We start from the raw sequence: 19,950 nt of genomic DNA on the forward strand, positions 1-19,950 counted from the left end.
GGAAAGCACAATTCTCTATAATTGTATGATAACTTACAAAACATAATTAAAATGATCATGTTGTGTAATAGCTTTAAATGAAAGCCAATCATTACTCAGTGTACCATAGTCTTTACACTAGTGTATACTAATAAATAATACTACATAATAGAGCGATCAGCAACAACTTCAGCATTTTCCTCTGATGTGAGTGTAAAATGCTCTCAAGGTTTACAACATGACTTTGAAATTATAGAGGCAGAGTTTATGTAAACTGCATACCATACATTATGACTATTTTACAGATAAAATCAATTCCAGGGATGTTTGATGAGCTGTGGTTTCACAACATGACTTTTCCAATATTTATTTTTTTAGTTTGCAGCTAAATTTATAAAGTAAGCATGTTGTAAAATGTATTTATGACAAACTCAATTTTAGAGAATGTTTAGACTGTTATTAAAAGGGCGACTACAAGTTCGAAAAATGCACAGCCCAATTTTTTGTATATAATGTATTGGTAATATAATGCAAAAACCCTCTTTTGCTCAGTCCGTTGTACATGTTCAATTTTATGGAAAAAAAAAATAGCTGCTCCTTTTCTGGGAAAAAGTAAATGCAATGCCAACTTGCACTTTCTCCAAGCCTTTTCATGTTTATGTGAAATGCACAGCCAGAACTTGGAGACCAATCAAAAAAACAGCTCATTCTGAATACTTGGAACTTTGCAAGTGCCTGTTTTCTAATTTACATTTTTTTCCCATTTGTGTGACATGTAATTTTCCTAATAGCTTATTTTTAGTAAAGTGTAGAACCAGATTTGTAGGTAGTCTTTATAGATTTTGTAAGCCCCACCTATGATTTCTGGTGTGTTCAATAATTCATTACTGGTGTGCCATAATTATCAGCAGTTGCTTTGGGTAACTAGCTAGATAAGTCAGAAACATTACAGTAAGCAATAAACTCTGCCAGAAATCAATTATAGAGAGAGAAAAATAAAAGGTAACATCTTGATATCAAAGAAAAGGGTCACAAAGTAAAAGATAAAGCTTAACACTAGGGGACAAATTTTTGTTTTGTTTTGAATAAAGCTGTATGTAAACTTGTGTCACTTGTATCTCTGATGCCTGGACAGGGGTACAGAACGCCAAAGATAACAATACAATCCTGCAACAGTTTAAAGGCTAAAAAATGCACACGATTTTACAGGTAAAAAAAGTACATTTATTAATTTTTTACAAACTATTATGAAGCATTGAACCTGTGATCAGTGGATCACGGGTGCAATGATAGGCTCCTGCAGACACTCCTGACAGCTCTCTGTTCATACCTCCAAATGGGCAGACAGTTACTGAGCTACAGGAAGTGTCAGTGAACTATAAGGGTGCTGAGCAGTGTACAGTACTTGTAATGTATTGAGAACTATAAGCTATTTGTCGCATTAGATTAGATCTCTGAGAATGAATGATGTGTCTGTGTGGGCGGAGCCTTGCATAGCTGCACTGCCTTTAAAATGTGAGAAGTACCCTCTCCTGCAGAGGAGGGTGGGTAAGGGGAATGCTGCATAATAACAACCCTAAATATGGGTGTAACATGAAATGTTTTAGTAAAGGTTAACTTAATCTTTGAACACATCCCCACTCTTATAAACACAGCTTTCTAGCACTTCCTGTCCCTCTGTGAAGTCACATCTCTCCAAGTGGTATTACACTACAAATCTGAAAAAAAGTCCTTATGGTTTGCTTTAAATTTTAAGGGAGATTCCTTTGTATCAATTTTTAGGAGGAGTCCCATGCAAAAATCAAGGCAAAAAAGTGGTGCCTCCCCAAAGAATTTTGTACCGGATCCCTATCTGAACCTGTAGTCTGACAGACCAGGAAAGGGGGTGGGCTAGAATGCGGCCTTGATCTTTAATATTATGCCCCTATTGACTTCAGTGGGGTTCTGATTCAAAACCCAAATATCCTGAACCACAGAACCTGCCTTGAAAAAACCCAAGTACATTTGGATCACCCAGCAGTGGAAGTGTGTACCAGGGAAGTGACTGACAATATTTTTTTTTTGCATTGTTTTTCGCCATTTAGTAGCTGGAGTGAAAGAAATGATATAATAGATTGGACAGACTGTTGAAAGAGAGCCTGGACAAAGGAAAATTAGTTTCAAACACTGTGCTTTGAATTCTGCACAATATGGCACATTCTGGTCCAGAATAGGATTGAGGACACAAGAGTGGGAACACTGACTGACCGGTCCTAGGTTAAGAGCATACATTACAGTGCGATGACACCAGAGCTCAGTACCCTTAGTCTTAACTAGGGATGAGCTTTATGTTCGAGTCGAACATGAGTTTGACTCGAACATTGGCTGTTCGCCCGTTCGGCAAGCAGCGAACAATTTGGAGTGTTCGCGGCAAATTTGAAAAGCCGCGGAACACCCTTTAAAAGTCTATGGGAGAAATCTAAAGTGCTAATTTTAAAGGTTAATATGCAAGTTATTGTCATAAAAAGTGTTTGGGCACCTGGGTCCTGCCCCAGGAGACATGTATCAATGCAAAAACAGTTTAAAAAATGCTTGTTTTTTTTGGGAGCAGTGATTTTAATAAGTGAAACAATAAAAGTGAAATATTCCTTTAAATTTCGTACCTGGGGGTATTTATAGTATGCCTGTAAAGTAGCGCATGTTTCCCGTGTTTAGAACTGTCCCTGCACAAAATGTCATTTCCAAAGGAAAACATTTAAATAATAGTAATTTAAAACTACTCGTGGCTATTCATGAATTGTCGGGTCCCGACAATACAGATCAAAGTCATTGAAAAAAACTGCAGGGGTCCCCCCATTCCATTACCAGGCCCTTTGGGTCTGGTATGAATATTAAGGGGAACCCTGAACAAAAAAAAGCGTGGGAGTCCCCCCAAATTCCATATCAGGCCCTTCAGGTCTGGTATGGATATTAAGGAAAACCCTGCACCAAAATAAAAAAAATGGCGTGGGGTCCCCCCAAAAATCCATACCAGACCCTTATCTGAGCACGCAACCTGGCAGGCTGCAGAAAAAGATGGGGGGGACGAGAGAGCGCCCCGCCACCTGAACCATACCAGGCCACATGCCCTCAACATGGGGAGGATGTCCCCATGTTGATGGGAAAAAGGGCCTCATCCCCACAACCCTTGCCCAGTGGTTTTGGGGGTCTGCGGGTGGGGGGCTTATCGGAATCTGGAATCCCCGTTTAACAAAGGGGACCCCCAGATACTGGCCCCCCTATGTGAATTGGTAACAGGGTACCCAATGATGTGAGTGGGTGACCCCGCTCTGTGACGTCACGGGGCAGGGTCACCCGCCCAAGTCATTGGGTAAACCCTGTTTGCTGGAGAAATCCGGGGCTTACCCTATGATGTGGACAGGTGATCCCGCCCCCTCTTACGCATTATGGGGGTTTCATGTGGAGTGGAGACTGAAGCATCAATGGACATTGGATCACCATGGGACATAGGATTACAACGCTGGACAGACTGGATTACATCGCTGGAATGTTTTTTTTTTAATAAAGGACTTATCCTTTTTTTTGTTTTTTTACAATTTTTTACACTTTCTTTGTGAAATGGGAGGGGTACAATGTACATTGAAGGGTCTGGTATGGATTTTTGGGGGGACCTCACAACATTTTTTTATTATAGTGTGGGGTTCCCCAAAGGGCCTGGTAATAGACTGGGGGGGGGGGGGCTTGCCATTTTTTTTAATGACTGATCTGTATTGCCGGAAACCCAAAAATTCACGAATAGCCACAAATAGTTTTAAATTACTTTTTTTCCTTTAGAAATGACATTTTGTGCAGTGACAGTTCTAAACATGGGAAACGTGCTACTTTACAGGCATACTATACACACAATCCAAGTACGAAATTTAAAGGAATATTTCACTTTTATTGTTTCACTTTAAGAATTATTAAAATCACTGCTCCCGAAAAAAACTTCAGTTTTAAAAAAAAAGTGCATTGATACAAAGGTGCAGCACAGTGGTGTAGTGAGTAGCACTTTCGCCTAGCAGCAAAAGGGTCGCTGGTTCGAATCCCGACCACGACACCATCTGCCTGGAGTTTTCATGTTCTCCCTGTGCCTGCGTGGGTTTCCTCTGGGTACTCCGGTTTCCTCCTACACTCCAAATGCATGCTGGTAGGTACATTGGATCTTGTCCAAATTGGCCCAGTATATATATGTATATCTGTGTGTATGACTGTGTGTTCCAAGCATGTCGAGATCCTATGGGGTAAAATGACCGCACCAGCCAAGCAGACACTGGCTGGAAAAAGCGCCTGGAGGCGATTCAGTTCGCATGTGTAGCGCTATACAAGTCATTTATTTATTCATGTCCCCTGGAGCAAGATCTGGGTCCCCAAACACTTAAGACAATAAAAAAATGCATATTAACCTTTAAAATTAGCACTTTTGATTTTTCATGTTCGTGTCCCATAGACTTTACAGAATGGGTATATTACTTTCACAGAAAGAACAGTTATCCTTGTAGCCTATATTTCTGAAAAGGGTGGATACACTGCGCTGCCTAATAAAATAATACTGGTAGCTGCTAACACTGCTTGTTCAAAAAAAGCATAAAACAAAAAAGGGGTGTAAGTGTAGCGCTAAGTCTGATGCCAGAGGCATCAGAAAACCATAATGTGTGTAATATTACAATTGAATAACACTACATCAAATATAAAACAGGTGTGTTGATGAAAGAAACTTCCAACGAACGAATATTAGTGCACAGAATATATAAATACGAGGAAAGCAAAAAGTCCAATAAACTCAATTTTAGGATGATTGAGTATCCATAACAAAGTCAATTGTCATCCGCACATCCTCCACTCATGTGAAACAATGAACCACCACTGTGTCATCCATACATCCTTCACTGAGGCAAAAAAAAATAAATGAATGTGACTTCAATAACGTGATAGTCCCACCACCGGTGACAGTGCAGGCTTACCGGAACTAGTTGATCACTAGTGGCATATGCCAAGAGAGATCAATCTGAGCTTTTAAGAAGTTGGTATTTCAATGACAATCCTGGACAGGAAGCGTGGCACCAAATGATGCAGAGATCCAAACACACTTGGGACTGTATAGTTGTTAATGTCTTGAGACAAGTAGGCTCACTCCAGCAATCAGCAGCTGCAGGCCATATCCTATACATCAAAGATGGCACTGCAGTTTGCACTCCAAGCCTCCTTGTGAGTAGAACCACCCTCGTAACAGGAACAGGAAGTGAGGTCAAATCTAGTGACTAATTAGATTTCTCAAAAGTTTTAAAAAGATTAAACTATATAAAACGTATGGCTTATATGTTTTTGTATTTATTACCAGGGGAGTTATGATAAAGAGGCACTGAAATTATGATTTGGACAACACGAGTCCTGGATCAGGCCCCTGTTTAAAATATTGAATCTTTGTGTCCACAAAGATTCAATATTTTAAACAGGGGCCTGATCCAGGACTCGTGTTGTCCAAATCATAATTTCAGTGCCTCTTTATCATAACTCCCCTGGTAATAAATACAAAAACATATAAGCCATACGTTTTATATAGTTTAATCTTTTTAAAACTTTTGAGAAATCTAATTAGTCACTAGATTTGACCTCACTTCCTGTTCCTGTTACGAGGGTGGTTCTACTCACAAGGAGGCTTGGAGTGCAAACTGCAGTGCCATCTTTGATGTATAGGATATGGCCTGCAGCTGCTGATTGCTGGAGTGAGCCTACTTGTCTCAAGACATTAACAACTATACAGTCCCAAGTGTGTTTGGATCTCTGCATCATTTGGTGCCACGCTTCCTGTCCAGGATTGTCATTGAAATACCAACTTCTTAAAAGCTCAGATTGATCTCTCTTGGCATATGCCACTAGTGATCAACTAGTTCCGGTAAGCCTGCACTGTCACCGGTGGTGGGACTATCACGTTATTGAAGTCACATTCATTTATTTTTTTTTTGCCTCAGTGAAGGATGTACGGATGACACAGTGGTGGTTCATTGTTTCACATGAGTGGAGGATGTGCGGATGACAATTGACTTTGTTATGGATACTCAATCATCCTAAAATTGAGTTTATTGGACTTTTTGCTTTCCTCGTATTTATATATTCTGTGCACTAATATTCGTTCGTTGGAAGTTTCTTTCATCAACACACCTGTTTTATATTTGATGTAGTGTTATTCAATTGTAATATTACACACATTATGGTTTTCTGATGCCTCTGGCATCAGACTTAGCGCTACACTTACACCCCTAGCCTATATTTCTGGCCTAAAGTAACCCCCACCCCAGAAGTGTAGCTACCTAAATTAGACAACCAAGGTACTCTTGAATCTATAGAGCCTATGGCTGAAATCTTCCTGTACCTTGCTTCACCCACGCAGTCAAACCTCAAGCAACTTCTATCAAGCTATATACCAAGAGTTGCATGTATTGGGAGGCTTTTCCATAGAAGTCCATGGGATTCAGTTTCAAAGGCATGGACAGATTAAAGAGGATTCAGCTGGATGGTCTAGGGATTCCTGCAGGCCATGGGTTTCCGATTGAGGTACTGTAAACATAAATCTGAAGCAGGTAAGGGGGTTGGACCAAAAGGATAACCATCTCTTATAGGATAAATTCACGGGTGGTGCGCTTAGCTATACTGAGGATCTGTAGAAGCCTTACATTATACCCGTGACCTAATTATTTCCAGGTGCAATGATTTTTTCAGGGGCTCCTGCTGGAAAAAATAATAAATATAAATTTTCTGCAGAATTTTAAAGTACAGCTATCGCTTTAACATAATGAAGAGGTGGATGGAAAGCCCTGTCAGATAGCAAACCTAACAATTCTGTGAAAAAGATTATGCTAGTCATTAAACAACACTAGGCAAATACAGCAAAATTGTGACATGCCTTCCATGTAACCCACTATATACACTTGGAATTTATGACAGGGTTATCAAATTTAGTATCTGCAGCACATACAACAGCTGTAACAATCACTGAAAGTCTCAGAACAAGAAGAATTCATGTCATTAACCCAGGAAATACAGTATGATCTCTCTGTTAACCACTAAACTAAAAATACAGATTTTTTTCCAGCATGGTTGCATGAGGTAATGTGTTTTCTAGTTTTACAATAATATGCAAATATACAGTCAGATACCATGGCAGAATTTCTTTGATGTCTACGTAAGTCAGTATCTTTACCAGTGAAAGCCTATTTTAATTGCACATATAATACATAAAGAAGTGTCTTCATTACCTAATAAGATCATCTATATTTTCTTCCACGACTGTAGGAGGGACATTAGAGACAATAACTTGCATATCCAGCTGATTAACCACAGAAACCTGAAAATATATAGACAAGAAAATCCATTAGAACTTGAAGGTCGTCTATGTTATTAGTATTAAATTTAATAAATGTTTTCTCATCTCCATAGTAGGCAATATAACCTAATAATTACTAATTTGCACTAAAAGCTGTAGGAGCTTGGAAGCCTTCATTTTCTTTTAGCAAACACAGCTGCTGGAAGTGTGATCTGCTCCATAAACAGTTTCTTTTAAATGTGACCTGTTTTGCTTATGTTTGTTTAGTTTAAAAGAAAATTAGGTTTCTTTTTATTGAACTTTTTTTTTATATTTAGATCTTGCACTACAAGCAAAAACACACTGGCCTAGATTCACGTACGGCCGATCTACGTTGCGTGGGCGTAGCGTACCGTATTTACGCTATGCCGCTGCAACTTAGAGAGGCAAGTGCTGTATTCACAAAGCACTTGCCCCCTAAGTTACGGTGGCGTAGCGTAAATGGGCCGGCGTAAGCGAGCGTAATTCAAAGTAGGCTGGTAGGGGGCGTGTTGTATTTAAATGAGGCTTGACCCCATGTAGATGCATGGCCGAACGAACGGCGCATGCGCGCGCATGCTCAGTATCACATCGTATTTACGCCCAAAGATACATCGGCACAATGCTTGTGACATGAACGTAATTTACGCACAGCCCTATTCGCGTACGACTTACGCAAACAACGTAAAAAGATACGCTTGTTCCGACGTCCATACTTTGCATGGGCTGCGCCACCTAGAGACCAGCTTTATTATTACGCCGGCGTATGTCTTACGTAAACGGCGTAACTAATTGCGATGGGCGTACGTACGTTCGTGAATCGGCGTATCTTGCTCATTTACATATTCAACGCGGAAATCAAGAAAGCGCCACCTAGCGGCCAGCGTAATTATTGCAACCCAAGATACGACGGCGTAGGAGACTTACGCCGCTTGTATCTTGGCCAAATCTATGCGTAACTGATTCTATGAATCAGACGCATAGATACGACGGTGGCCATTCAGACTTACGACAGCGTATCTGGAGATACGCCGTCGTATATCTTTGTGAATCTGGGCCACACTGTTTATAGCAGGGATCATCAAACTACGACCCTCCAGCTGTTGTGGAACTACACATCCCATGAGTCATTGTAACACACTGACATTCACAGACATGACTAGGTATGATGGGAATTGTAGTTTCTGAACAACTGGAGGGCGGTAGTTTGAAGACCCATGGTTTATAGGTACTGAAGACATATATTTATTACCATGTATAAATTGTTAACTTAAGCCATAACACAAACCTGATTAATCTTAAACCTGAAATTGACCTGTCAGGTCATAGAAGACATAATCATGCAAAGAAGAGAATTCATCTGTGAAGGATTTAATGCATTTTAATGTGTAAAAGGTCAGCCCAGGTTACTGTTTTTTTAACATTTTAGAACATCAATTCAAATTACAGCTAACTTTTGTTGTATCTAGTTCTTTCCAATGGGAGCTTTGGGATACACAACATCCTGTGTTTAGTGTGGTGCCCCTATTAATATGAAAAAGCAATAAACATTTTTAAATATATACAGTTAAAATATAGGGACAAGGTTATTCTAACACAAACTCCTATTTCCCTAGTTTCTTTGATAAGGGTCAAGAGAAAATTCACTCGCAAAGTGAACAGCCTGCTTGCCTTTTAATAAATCAACCCCAAAACATTTAAAGCGGTGGTTCACCCTCCATAACAACATTTTAGCATAAAATGAGGCATAGTAGCGCGAGCTACAGTATGCCTGTCTTTATTTTTTTAGCCCCGTACTCACTGTGCAATCGTAGAGACAAGATTCCGACTCCCCGCGGGGAATGGGCGTTCCTATGGAGAGGGAAGGTGATTGACGGCCGGCTCTGGCACGTCACGCTCCCCGAAGACAGCCGGAACTGGTCTCGGCTCTTCACGGCGCTATACGGCGCCTGCGCACAGACTATGCGCAGGCGCCGTGAAGCGCCAAGTCCTATTTCGGCTATTTCTGGAGAAGCGTGACTTGCCAGAGCCGGCCGTCAATCACCTTCCCTCTCCATAGGAACGCCCGCGGGGAGTCGGAATCTTGTCTCTACGATTGCACAGTGAGTACGGGGCTAAAAAAATAAAGACAGGCATACTGTAGCTCGCTTTTTTTATTAATAGGGTGAACCCCCGCTTTAATTCATTAGCTGTTTGTTATCAGCTCATTTAGTTAGGTTAATCTTATATGAATATGTTGTCATGCAGTACTTTTCTTTTTAAAATGAATGTATTGTTTACCCTCTGTTAATGGTATCAATTTAGTATAGATTTCAGTGAGGATTTATTTTATTGTCATAAGTTCATGGGTCTGATAAACTCCTGGACATGTTTGTGGATACTTTGATATTGTATTGAAAGTTAATCTACATTTGCAGTAAAACATTTTTTTTAAAAGCTAGAACATATCAGCTAAAAGTCACTGTTCATTCCCTGATAAAAATGTAAATGAAAGCACCCTGCAAAAATTAGGAAAATTCACTTTTTTGACAGGTTGTGTGGTGACATTTTTCACTCTTGCAGAGCTCTGGGCGCTGCTTCTATAAAGCTTCTAGGTGTGTGAGATAACATGTCCCATGAGGGCTGTTGTGGTTCTTCCCATTGACCACTTCATCAATAATGTGTACTGTATTCTCCTTCCCCTTTTATAAGGAGCTGTGCTAAGGAAGCAACAAGGTTGTGTTAAAGAGGAAGTAAACTTCCTCTACTAACATTTACCTATAGGTAAGCCTATAACAAGGCTTACCTATAGGTAGTGTAAGGCCTTGTACACACGACCGAGTTTCTCAGCAAAAACCAGCAAGAAACTTGCTGGGAGATATTTTTTTGCAGAGGAAACCGGTCGTGTGTACATTTTCATCGAGGAAACTGTCGAGAAACTTGATGAGCCAAAAAGAGAGCAAGTTCTCTATTTCCTCAATGGGAATGGAGAAACTTGCCTTGTCGAGTTCCTCGACAGCCTAACAAGGAACTCGACGAGGAAAACGATGTGTTTCGCCTGTCGAGTTCCTCGGTCGTGTATACAAGGCTTCAATATCCCCTAAACATGTACCGTTCAGAAGATATTTACATTACATGCAGACAGTGAAATCACTGGCACATGCAAAGGAACAGGTGCTGTTCCTTCAGAGCCCTTTGCTGTGAACGGCGGTTCTCGCGTGCATGTGTGGGAGCCATTCCAAGGTGCTGGAGCCCACGAATCAGGAAGAAACTCTGGGAAAGATGTCAGCCATCACAGCGGTGTGCAGACACCGCAGGAAGGCTTAGTTTTAATGTAAGTATTTCATAATGAGCTAGTATGCAATGCATACTAGCTCATTATGCCTTTGTCTTACAGTTTTTTTTGTTTTTGTTTTTTAATAGAATTTACAACCTCTTTAACCACTTAAGACCCAGACCAATATGCAGGTTAATGACCTTGCCCATTTTTGCGATTTGGCACTGCGTTGCTTTAACTGCCAATTGCGCGGTCGTGCAATGTGGCTCCCAAACAAAATTGGCGTCCTTTTTTTCCCACAAATGGAGCTTTCTTTTGGTGGTATTTGATCACATTTGTGTTTTTTATTTTTTGCGCTATAAACAAAAATTGAGCGTCAATTTTGAAAAAAATGCAATATGTTTTACTTTTTGCTATAATAAATATCCCCAAAAAAGATATAAAATATTTTTTTTTCCTCAGTTTAGGCCGATACGTATTCTTCTACCTATCTTTGGTAAAAAGGGTCCCGCGCGCGACAGACACCTGGGCTCTAAAAAGGCAACGTACATGTACGTGCCTGTGCCCAGCTGTGCCATTCTGCCGACGTATATCGGTGTTAGGCGGTCCTTAAGTGGTTAAAGAAAATTAAATAAGGTTAGAGGATGTTACCATTGACCTGATCTGCATTCATGCCCCGGGTCAGTGACTCAAAGAATTGCAGGTAGTGCTAACACTTGGGGACCATTAGCTAGCATACATTATTTAATATTTTTTCTAGACTAACTCCTGTATGAGCTTGTTAAGAAAAATTTTAAAAAGTTATGGATTTGGCTAAAAAAATTACCAATCAATATTGCATAGTTTTATAAAAAGAAAATACAAGTAGCAAGGTGAGATGTTTTGTTGTACATGTTTTAAAACTATAGCCTGTCCTATCAAATGATTTCCCTTCCTGATTTGTTTGTGGAATGCCCCTGAATGCCCAAAAAATATTTAAATTTGAGGAAAAAATGGTTTCTATTTTTCAGACAGTAAAATATACAAAATATTTTTTTTAAGATAAACAACTCTTTGTATTGCACCAATTACAGATAGAAACTATTAGGTACATATTTTTTTAACTCTTCTTTAGCTACTTAGTCCATCTGAGTGGAAAAAAAAATCTTGTTTGTTTTAAATTCCACAAAACTATGTCTACTTGCAAGTGCGAACACAAGCAATAGCATTTATTTATTTTTTATTTTTTTTTTTACTTTATACTGAATGACTTCGAACTCTCTCTAGGAAACTGGACTTCAAGAATGCCAAGCTCAATTCTTTGGAATGGGATCAATAGCTTTGACAAGCCACCCGTACTTAGGTAACACATGATATGCTGTCATGCTAGAAAACAAAATTGCTTTTCAACCTGAAAGCTAAGATATTCTGAAAGCTCCAGACATGAAAAGAATTAATAGGTTTCTTGTCTTGAAAGGCAATGTAAGATTTACAAATGGCCACCTAATCCATGCAAGTTTCTGAAATGGAAAAATGTCTGAAACTTGTACTGCCATTAGATTTTCTTTATATTACAGCCTAATACTGGATTCATTTTTTCAAACTCCAGAGACTCATAGAAACGATTACTTGAGGTAAAATCATGCAACAGCTTGACAAACCCAAGGGCTGAAATATTTAGAAGTTAGATTGCTTCTAGTAAAATTCAGTTTTACTTTTTTGATGTATGAAAGATGCAAAATTACAGCAGAAGTAATTACAAATTAATCATGTTATTCATTGATTCACACTACATATTAGGATAATTATGTGTTTGCTTCAGGATGCCAAATCACCCTGTACTTTAATGTTTGGGCTGTCAGACATATTTTGAAATTACAGCAGTAGGGGTCTACACTTGAACCCTGGTATTGTGATTACTATTTCATTTTGTGTATTTGCATTAGAGCTTCTGTACTTAATTTATAGTACGTTTTCAAAATATGTCAAATTAAAAGCAGCAAAGTCCCAATAACTTTGGTTGAGCTGGGAAGGTGGGAAGGTTCTAGGGAATTGACTATTCCCAGAGTTTTCAACTGTTCTAAAAGTACATTGCAAGTGAATGAAAAAAATAAATAAGTGTAAAAAAAGTAAGCTTTTAAAATGTTTGTTTTTCTGTGCCAGTGCCAATTTGGTGACCAGGTCTCTTTAAGCTATTTTAGGTTTGGGGCCTCATTTAAAATTAATTCAAGAACTCAGCAATGAGTGTACAAATTAAGTTTGTCCCCTAATGTGTAATGTAATGTCTTTTGATGGGCCATCATAAGAAGTAAATCCAATACAAATGGGACTTTTTATTTGAAGTTGAGAAAACATTTAGACCCAAAGCACATACAATTAGACCTGTAATCTGTGTTAGATGAACTCTGAGTTGGCATACATTGTATACTGTCATGTGTAACTTTGTGCAGCTCAACACTAGGGATGAGCCGAACACCCCCTGGTTCGGTTCTCAGCAGAACATGCTGCTCGAACACCATTAAAGTCTATGGGACATGAACATTAAAAATTAAAAGTTTTAATTTTAAAGGTTAATATGCAAGTTATTGTCATAAAAAGTGTTTGGGGACCTGGGTCCTACCCCAGGGGACATGTATCAATGCAAAAAAAGTTTTAAAAATATCAGTTATTTCGGGAGCAGTGATTTTAATAATACTTTAAAGTGAAACAATAAAAGTGAAATATTCCTTTAAATTTCGTACCTGTGGGGTGTCTGTAGTATGCCTGTAAAGTAGTGCAAGTTTCTCGTGTTTTTAACAGTCTCTGCACAAAATGACATTTCTAAAGTAAAAAAAGTAATTTAAAACTACTCGTGGCTATAATGAATTGTCGGGTCCCAACAATACAGATAAAAGTAATTGAAAAAAAAATGTGTGGGAGTCCCCCAAATTCCATCACCAGGCCCTTCAGGTCTGGTAAGGGGAACCCTGCACTAAAAAAAAATGGCGTAGGGTTCCCCGCAAAAATCCATACCAGACCCTTCAGGTCTGGTATGGATTTTATGGGGAACTCCGAGCCCAAAAAATGGAGTGTGGTTCCCCCAAAAATCCATACCAGACCCTTATCCAAGCATGCAACCTGGCAGGCCACAGGAAAAGAGGGGGGGACAAGAGAGCGCCCCCCCTCCTGAACCATCCCAGGCCACATGCCCTCAACTTGGGTAGGATGTCCCCATGTTGATGGGGATAAGGGCCTCATCCCCACAACCCTTGCCTGGTGGTTGTGGGGGTCTGCGGGTGGGGGCTTATCGGAATCTGGAAGCCCCTTTAACAAAGGGGACCCCCAGATCCCGCCCCCATATGTGAATTGGTAACGGGGTACATTGTCAAAATTTAAAAAAAACACACACCAAGTTGGGACAAGTCCTTTAATAATATAAAAAAAACCTCCAGCGCCGTAATCCTTCTACGATCCTGGTACCACTCACGCTGCTACGAGCGATACCGCCTCCAACGGAGGCTCCCGGCCGAATGACATGCAAGCTGTCTGACATCTCTTTTATAACCAAGGGCAGGAAACCCCCATTGTGTCAGATGGGGTGGGGTCACCCATCACATCACAGGTGGCCCTGCCCTGGGCTATAAAAGAGCTGTCATACAGATTGCGCATCATTTGGCTGGGAGGCTTCCAGTGGAGGTGGTATCGTTCGCAGCGGCGGGTCCGGGACTGGGATCGTAGTAGGATTATGGTGCTGGAGTTTTCTTTATATTAACCACTTCCATACAGGGCAGTTATACACACTTCCATACCAGGCCTATTCTGGCACTTCTCTCCTACATGTACAAATCATAATTTTTTTGCTAGAAAATTACGCAGAACCCCCAAACATTATATATGTTTTTTTAGCAGACACCCTAGGGAATAAAACGACGGTCATTGAAACCTTTTATCTTGCACGGTATTTGCGCAATAATTTTTCAAACGCCTTTTTTTTGGAAAAAAATTGTTTCATGAATTAAAAAAATTAAAAAACAGTAAAGTTAGCCCAATTTTTTTGTAAAATAGGAAAGATGATGTTACACCGAGTAAATAGATACCTAACATGTCACGCTTTAAAATTGCGCACACTCATGGAATGGCGCCAAACTTCGGTACTTAAAAATCTCCATAGGCAACGATTTGAAAATTTTTACAGGTTACCACTTTAGATTTACAGAGGAGATCTAGTGCTAGAATTGTTGCTGGCACTCTAACGCACGTGGCGATACCTCACATATGTGGTTTAAACGGCGTTTACATATGTCGGCGGGACTTGCGTGTGCGTTCGCTTCTGCGCGCAAGCTACCAGGGACAGGGGCGTTAAAAAAATAAATTGTATTTCTTTTTTTTTTATATATATATTTATTTCTTTTTTTACACTTTTTTTTTAATTTTTTTTTTTTTTTTATCACTTTTATTCCTATTACAAGGAATGTAAACATCCCTTGTAATAGGAATGTGTGTGAAAGGTACTCTTTATGGAGAGATGCGGGGTCAATAAAACCCCACATCTCTCCTCCAGGCTGGAAAGCATGAAATCGGTGGAAAAAAATTCACCGATCTCATGCTTGCTGTTGCTTAGCAGCCGCAATCGCGGCTTTGTTTACTTACGGGGACCCGGGCGTGACGTCATCACATCGCGCCCGGGTCCTCCGACGGTCATAGAGATGACTGGTGACCATCTGGTCACCAGTCATCTCTATGCTTCCTGCGAGCACCGCACGATTCGTTCTCCGGGCCCCCGATGGCACGGGAGAGCCCGGAGAAGCACCGGATGGCGGCGGGAGGGGGGGATGTCCCCTCCCGCCGCCTGTAAGAACAATCTAGCGGCGGAACCGCCGCTATGATCGTTCTTACGTTGTGCAGAATCGCCGGCAGTTTAGAAGGATATCTGAATGATGCCTCTAGCTGCAGGCATCATTCAGATATCCCCCCCACAAAGCCCAGGACGTCATATGACGTCCACTCTGAACGGCAGAGGTTCTTTGTGGACGTCATTTTACTATGGGCCAGTAGGGAAGTGGTTAAAGGACTTGTCCCAACTTAGTGTGTGTTTTTTTAACATTTTTACACTTTTTTTGTGAAATGGTAGGGGTACAATGTACCCCGTTACCAATTCACGTAGGGGGGGCGGGATCCCCACAACCACCAGGCAAGGGTTGTGGGAGTGAGGTCCTTGTCCCCATCAACATGGGGACATCCTTCCCATGTTGAGGGCATGTGGCCTGGGATGGTTCAGGAGGGGGGGCGCTCTCTCTTGTCCCCCCTCTTTTCCTGTGGCCTGCCAGGTTGCGTGCTTGGATAAGGGTCTGGTATAGACTTTTGGGGGAACCGCACTGCATTTTTTTTTTGGCACAGAGTTTCCCTTAAAATCAATACCAGACCTGGAGGGTCTGGTGTTGATTTTTGTGGGGAACCACAAGCCATTTTTTTTAAATTTGGCGCAGGGTTCCCCGTAATTTTCATACCAGACCTAAAGGGCCTGGTAGTGGAATTAGGGGGCACCCCCACGCATTTTATTTCTTTATTTTTCAATTACTTTTATCTGTATTGCCGGTACCCGACAATTCATTATAGCCACAAGTTTAAATTTACTTTTTCCTTTAGAAATGTAATTTTGTGCAGAGACTGTTATAAACACAGGAAACATATGCTACTTTTTATGGAATATTTAACTTTTATTGTTTCACTTTAAGAATTATTAAAATCACTGCTCCCAGAAAAACTGGCGTTTTTAAAACTTTTTTTACACATTTTTTATACATGTCCCCTGGGGAAGAACCCAGGCCCCCAAACACTTTTTATGACAATAACTTGCATAATAACCTTTAAAATTGGCACTTTAGATTTCTCCCATAGACTTTTAAAGGGTGTTCTGTAGCTTTTCGAATTTGCCGCGAACACCCCAAATTATTTGCTGTTCAGCGGACGGGTGAACAGCCAATGTTCGAGTCGAAGTCATGTTTGACCCGAACATAAAGCTCATCCCTACTCAACACACATATGGGCCAAATCCTCAGAAAACTAGCGTAACTTAACTTTTCCGAGTTAAGTTACACGGCCCGATCCACAAAGCACTTACCTAGAAATTTCAGGCCGTGTAACTTAAGTGCCTCCGTCGCAAGGCGGTCCTCCTCTCCGGGGGGCGATTACAATTTAAATGAGGCGCGCTCCCGCGCCGGCCGTACTGCGCATGCGTGTGACGTCATTTTCCCGACGTGCATCGCGAAAAATTACGTTAAGTCGGGCTTTGTGGATTGCGACGGGACAATAAAGTTGCGTCGGGTAAAAAAAAAGTTACGCGCCGGAAAAAAAAAATCTAAATTTAAAAAAAATCGCGGCAATCGAAAAAAAGGTCTGTTTTTACAAGGTGTTACTAGCTTTGTGGATCTGCCTAAGTACTCATTTGCATACGCAAAGCAGCATTTCGACTCGAAATGCCCCCAGCGGCGGATGCGGTACTGCATCCTAAGATCTGACAGTGTAAGTGTCTTACAGATGTCAGATCTTCTGCCTATCTTAGGAAAAATCCTTTTGAGGATCAGATCCAAAGATAGGCACAGGGATACGCAGGCGGAACAGCAGTTCCGCCTGCGTATCTCCTTTGAGGATTTGGCCATAGGTCCTAATTTGTCATGATAGTAATGTTAAAAAAAAAAATTAAAAATCTTGCTGCAATATTGCAAGTGTACTTACAATTACATCTGCCTTGCTGCTTAAACCTCTTCCATAATCATCTTTTGCTTCCACTTCAAATTTAAAATAAGACCGTCTCATGTTCTTGAAGAGCATCGCTGTTTTGATGACACCACTGTAGAATTCAATCACAAAACCTTCTTTACCATCTTTAATGGTTGGTATAATTAATTTATAGCTGTTGCTGCTGTAGTTTCCAGTGTCTTTATCTGTAGTCTGAAATGAGAACAGAATCATACATAAAGATACTGTTGTTTTTTTCTTTAATACAATCTAAAATTATGTTTTCCTTCTTAGTTATGCTACCACGTTCTGCATTAAAGGAGCAACAAGAGGTCCAAACTGGCATTTGTAAGTTCCTTAGACAGAGAAAGATGAAAATGTTGCAGTTCTTTATTTAACTGAAGATACTTGAATAAAGCTGACTACATGATTGTTTGCCACATGCAGCTTGTGTCCTGTTTCTTTCCTTATCAGAGTACATTCCCATTGTGGCAGATGTGCATTGTGCTTGATTAGCCCCCTCTAAACCCTGCCAAGTGCCTCCAAATGAACTCAAAAAGTGAAGATTTTTTTTTCCTTAGGGAACATGTAAAAATGTTTATTGTGACTTATGCTCGCTAAACACAGTTAAATATTTTTTTGTTCAGCTTGCAATCAAACAGATCCCTCCATCCACATTATACAGTGCAGTTAGATAAATCTCCCACTGGGGATATGGTAATTTGGCAGCTGGCACAAGTTGCCATGCCAACACCAGTTGCCGCTGTTCAGCCAATAAGTTTCCATCCAGCTTCTTCGATTTTTCAACAAAAGGATTTCAGGTGGGCAGGTGGCAATAGTGCCACCCATGTAGCAAAATATGCATAGTGTGGGGCCAGTGTAAGCAGCACCCTGAAACATCTTTATTTTGCCTGTAATTTCTCTTGAAAGATAGCAGAGCATTTTTGTACCCATAAACTTCTTTGAATTAAGACTAATAGATACAGTATATTAAAGTAGTGTAAGATAATCTAAGGCAAGGATCCTCAAACTACGGCCCTCCAGCTGTTGCGGAACTACACATCCCAATGAGTCATTGTAACACACTGACATTCACAGACTTGACTAGGCATGATGGGAATTGTAGTTCCTGAACAACTGGAGGGCCGTAGTTTGAAGACCCATGATCTAAGGTATTGCTGCATGTAAATGAAGAAATGCTCTGAATGGTGGAATACCTTGTGTACTTTAATACATAAAAATATAGTACAAAAAGGGAAAAATCACAGTGGGGAAATAAATTTAAATTGATGCAATTGCACTATACTAGGTAATCATAATGGTGACCATCCCTGTATGTGAAACTTGTTACTTCATTAGACCCTTTTGTAAGAGTTTAACCTGCTTTGTTAAGGTTTATGAAACAAGTGCTGATGCTAAACCAGATGCAGCAACAATCTGTGCAGAAACTGTTGTTGCCTTATGTTAAATCTACATTAATAGCTGTAAAATATTGTAATTATGAATATATTTCATTTAGCTTGCATCTATGGAAGGCGTGCAACATGGCATCACAGAAGTGCCTGTAACTTGTAACTGAATATGTTTGTAGATTAATGCTTTAAGGAATATACAGTAAAACCTTGGATTGCGAACATAATTTGTTTCAGAAACATGCTTGTAATCCAAAGCACTTGTATATCAAAGCAAATTTCCACATAAGAAATAATGGAAACTCAAATGATTTGTTACAAAAAACATTTATTTATAGGTCCTTCAGTTTATAGTCCATATAAAAAGATTGATGTGCAGTTTGCATGGTGGACTGAACATGGCTTTGCATGGTGGACTGAACATGGCTTTCATTCTATGCTCTCCCCAACCAAGATTATTTCGTATTCACTTTTAGGTTCCTCCCATGATATTCCCCTCAGGGAACACTATTGTTACTTGCAACTTCGACATTTCCTTCAGAGCCTAATCAGATCCCAACCTACCCCCTATACCATGACCCCCTTTGAAAGCTTATGTAGATCACGCCCCCATTCCCCGGGACTCATATCTCTCATTTATACAGAGATTATCAAATCTAGGAGACCGCCCTTGAGACCTTACCACCTTCAGTGGGAGGCTGAACTTGGGAGGCAACTTGATCCGGAAGATTGGCAGGCTATGACCATGGCATTGTCTAAATGCTCTACCAATGATCTCTTTCAGGAGAACGCTTAAAAAGTGTTTTATAGGTGGTACTATACCCCGGCCAGACTGGCGAGTTTCATACCTTCTTATTCTCCTTTGTGTTTCCGTGGATGCTCTCAGGAGGGTACTATGGCACATATCTGGTGGACCTGTCCCAGGGTATGCAGATTGTGGGTTAGAGTTTATGCGTTGCTCCGCAACCTCTTTGATACCAACCTAAAGAAGGACCCTTTTGAGGCCCTTTTATGGAAACCGATCACGGAGCTTCTCCGCCCTGAACGCCAGGTGGCGGCGCATGTTTTTACTGCAACTAAATTGATCATTGCAAGGGCCTGGAAGACCCCGGTTCTCACTTTCGAAGCAGTTAAAAACTGCATTAATGATATTATGGTTAACGAGAAACTAACTGCTGTGTTAGCAGATACCCACGATAAATTTCTCAGGGTATGGCAACCCTGGGTGGCTAACAACCACCCTTCAC

The 19,950-nt window shown here is 40.5% G+C and overlaps 1 protein-coding gene across 6 annotated transcripts in view; it reads right to left on the reverse strand.

Annotated features, from left to right (window-relative positions):
• Positions 1–19,950, reverse strand: part of PCDH15 (protocadherin related 15) — a 1,266,541-nt gene that overhangs the window by 116,491 nt on the left and 1,130,100 nt on the right. For all 6 annotated transcript variants that reach the window (XM_040362073.1, XM_040362072.1, XM_040362074.1 and 3 more), the window contains 2 exons: positions 17,289–17,504; positions 7,254–7,342 (listed from right to left, as the gene is read on the reverse strand). In XM_040362073.1, coding sequence (XP_040218007.1) covers positions 7,254–7,342; positions 17,289–17,504 — 305 coding nt within the window. The remainder of the gene's footprint in view (positions 1–7,253; positions 7,343–17,288; positions 17,505–19,950) is intronic.

The sequence above is a fragment of the Rana temporaria genome, chromosome 8, assembly GCF_905171775.1.
Source record: "Rana temporaria chromosome 8, aRanTem1.1, whole genome shotgun sequence".
NCBI lineage: Eukaryota > Metazoa > Chordata > Amphibia > Anura > Ranidae > Rana > Rana temporaria.